The 3,717-nt window shown below is 28.4% G+C and overlaps 1 protein-coding gene across 1 annotated transcript; it reads right to left on the bottom strand.

Annotated features, from left to right (window-relative positions):
* Positions 1-1,353: 1,353 nt before the first annotated feature.
* Positions 1,354-2,993, bottom strand: LOC119674807 (putative gustatory receptor 57a). Its single transcript, XM_038085962.1, has 3 exons — positions 2,043-2,993; positions 1,569-1,730; positions 1,354-1,488 (listed from the first exon to the last, which is right to left on the bottom strand). Exons 1-3 carry the CDS (start codon positions 2,991-2,993, stop codon positions 1,354-1,356), a joined length of 1,248 nt encoding a protein of 415 aa, XP_037941890.1.
* Positions 2,994-3,717: the final 724 nt, after the last annotated feature.

Genomic DNA, 3,717 nt, shown 5'->3' with positions numbered 1-3,717 from the left:
TTGAAATTAATCTTTGTGTCAACCCCCACATACCCGTGAATTATATTTTAATATATTTTTATATATATTATATCTCTTGACTTTTATTATTATGTACTTAGTAATACGAAAAACATTTAAAAACTTCAACAGCTGTATGGTCAGCCAAAAACTCATTTAACTAAAACAAAATAATATAAAATAAAAAATAAAAATATTAAAATAATTAAAATAATATAAAAAAATTTTGTTGTTGTGGTTTACTACTTTTCGAAAGCTCTTTTAATAAATAATATTTTTATAAACAAAACGTAGAAACATGATTTATAAAATAAGCTAATTAATTATAAGATAATAAAATTTAAAAAAATATTAAAATAATGACCATAATATTTATTAGATATTCACTAAATAATATAAGATAATTCCTACTTTCTAAAAATGATCAGCAATTACAGTGTACATAATTTAATAACTTGAAATTGAAGTTATTTTGATTAAATTACAATTAGTTTATAAATCACGAGAGATTATAAACTCTTCTTAAAAATTAAAACTCTTTATTCTGTTTGTTAATTAATCTGTCGTAGACATGTCTACGGCGAATCAGCAACCAAAACTTAACTGTTTAAACTGTTAAATTAAGTTTACTTTGATATTATCGATCTTAAATACTCAACAATATGTTAGATTAATTTATAAAGTACTAAAACACTTCCTTTAATAAACTAATTACTAGTGAGATAACAGTCAATGTTGGTGTAAGTAATTGAATAATTTTATATTTCCAAATTATGTATTAAAGTGTCTCGTATCTAAACTATACTGGTTTCATTTACTATGGGGTTATATATGCAAAATTCAAGGGGTTAAGGAGTTTATTACAGGAAGTTACCTTTTAGAAAGTCTTAGTCAGTTGCTAGATTTCATCTTTGAAACTATCGTTAGCTTTATTAAGAATTCTAGATAGTTTAGAATTTATCAAACTTCCTACGATAGCGCTATAAATCAATAGACTAAAGTCGTCGTTAGAACTAAGAACGTCGTTAGAACATTAATCCTGACCCTTCGAAATTGATATATGTCGGCTGGGAAGTTTAGAAGCATACGTCGTTGTTTTCTAAAATTGTACTATCACATTATTATTCATGCCAAACTTGTGAAACTGTCTTCTACTGATATAAAACTTGACCACACAATACATCACTATTTCTTTCGTCAGTAGCTAAACACTAGCGAAAGAAATGCGCTATACCATATATAGATCTATTAAATTTTTGTTTAAAAAAAAAGCAAACTCTGAATATTTTTTTCCAGATAACACTATAGATTGTGGTCCATTGCTTACTGGACTTTGCATTAACATTTTTAATTTTAATATAGAAAATCGGGTCCTTGATTAGCCCATTCACGTAGTAAGTTTTTCTGTTGCTCCATATTATCGCCCATATCTTGTGTCATCCGAAACTGTATCAAAATAAGAAGATAGTTAAAAACCACTGATGTAACCTAGAATCACAAAAATAATATTACATTATTATATTATTAAATAATATTATATGAAACATTTTTGATATCAAATTTGTTACCGTTGTTATGATAGTACGCCGTATGGTCAGATTAAAACCGCAATTGAATTCGACATTATTGTCCAAACGCCACATCATAAGTGTTTCAACCAAATTTCGTATTTTTACACTTTTAGGATACCAGGAGTTTAATTGCTCTATGAGACGTACACATTTTGTACTCTTTGTTGCAAATTTAAAGAAAAAATAAAAAAAATATATTTAATATTATAGAATATATAGCATTATATATAATATATATAAACAAGCTAAACCGTGCTTATAAATATGATGCCCATGGGCAAAATTTTAAACAATTAAAAACTTCAAAAGATTTTAAATGTACTAAGTATATGTACTTTAAACATATTATCAATTAAAATTATACATATACCCATATATTTTTTATTATATATTATGAAATATCCATGGGCTTACAAGTGTGTTTATTCAGTCGTATAAATTATTCAAGAAACATCACAAGAAAATGTTTACCTCTTTTATTGTTTCCTCACAATAAATGGGCGCCATTATCATCTTGTAGAGTGGAGGTAGCATCACCATGACCACATAACTGAGTAAATAATAACTAGTATTTTGACCGGCAATAGTTCTTCCAAACACCATATATAATTCACTCGTTGTCAACATGAAGTCATGTGCCAAAGTAAAAAGTAATGATAATGTGTACACTCTATTTATCTCACGTATTATTTGTTGTAGCTCTTTCCATATCTCCACTGCTCTTTGTAAGCGTAACTCTCGTAAATTGCTTTCCGGAAACTTGTAATCTATAAACTCTCTATTCAAAATCTTCTGTAATAACCGACAGCGAATTTTGATAATTTCGGCTAAATTCATATGAGCATAACCATTAAAATTAATGCTACCAGTTATTAAACAATAACACATAGCACCCATAAACATTAGTATAAAATCATTATTGGATAGTTGAAGTGTTGCCCATAGAACTGCTCCTAAGTACACAATGGAAGATAATGTCATCACCACTATAACTTTTCTCAGTAGTTTGTGATAATTCATATTGGCACCAAACTCTTTAATAAAATATTCATCAATTGTCTGTAGCCGTTCGTATATATGTAAATGTCTCTTACTGTGATACTGTAGGGAAAATACTGAGATAAAAAAAACTAAAGACGACATAAAGATTTCCGAAAATATTATGGATAGCAATAAACTATCGAGACTGAAAGTACGCTCCTTTTGATAGGGATCTGTTAGTTTATTGTAAATAGTGTAAGCAGCGCCAAGCACGTAAACTATAGGCGCGACAAATGTGTAGATTCGACTGCCTTTGGTCATTATGTAACGACCGTTACGCCTCCAAAATCCGTTACAGCACAAGAAGAACTGGAGAGAGCAGATGAAAATCGTACAATCGTAAATTGTTTTTGGTTTAATAAAAATGTGAAGCACCGCCATTTCGAGTTCACCTCACGACTGCTACTGTTGGATTTTGAAAAATTGTTGGTTCAGTTTGGTTACTAATCTTAGTTGTAATTTTAATTAAGTAATTGTGATTTATGAAGTGCCCCGAAGTAATTAACTAATAGTTGAGTAATTAACTTGCAATTAATCAGAGTTATGGATAAGGAACAAAACTTATGAATAGTACGCCATATGCATTCATGTACTTGACTGCCAATTATATTATATTTTTTTTGCTTTATTTCATTTAAGGAAAAATAATATTTATTTGAATTTATTGTAGTTTATTTTAGTTATAGTTATTTAATTTCTTTTAATTGTTAGTTTATGTGAAAAATAATTCAACTGTACCCAGTAAACCGAACCAATAGCTAACGAATTAGAAGCTAACATTATTCACAAAAAATATGTTTAGCAGATATATAATTAGTTTATACTTTCGTTCCCAAAGTGAGAATTGGTACTTCAATTCGTAAACAAAATAACGTTATTGAATAACTCATCGTAATAACTCATCTGAACACGTTTTCAAATCATTCTGAACTCGTTATTAACTGGTTCTCAAGTTAATTCGTTCTTAACTCGTTATAAACTTGTTCTCAAACCATATAGTTTTCAACTCGTTATTTGCTCAACGACGAAAATAAAAGATCTTTTAAATTACCTAAACTCGGCGGGATGAATTTAGTCTCTACTCTTCTATACTTAGGTTCTTGCG

The sequence above is a fragment of the Teleopsis dalmanni genome, chromosome 2, assembly GCF_002237135.1.
Source record: "Teleopsis dalmanni isolate 2A chromosome 2, ASM223713v2, whole genome shotgun sequence".
NCBI lineage: Eukaryota > Metazoa > Arthropoda > Insecta > Diptera > Diopsidae > Teleopsis > Teleopsis dalmanni.
The sequence above is the reverse complement of the archived record's forward strand: the minus strand, read 5'-3'. Positions and strand labels throughout refer to the sequence as shown.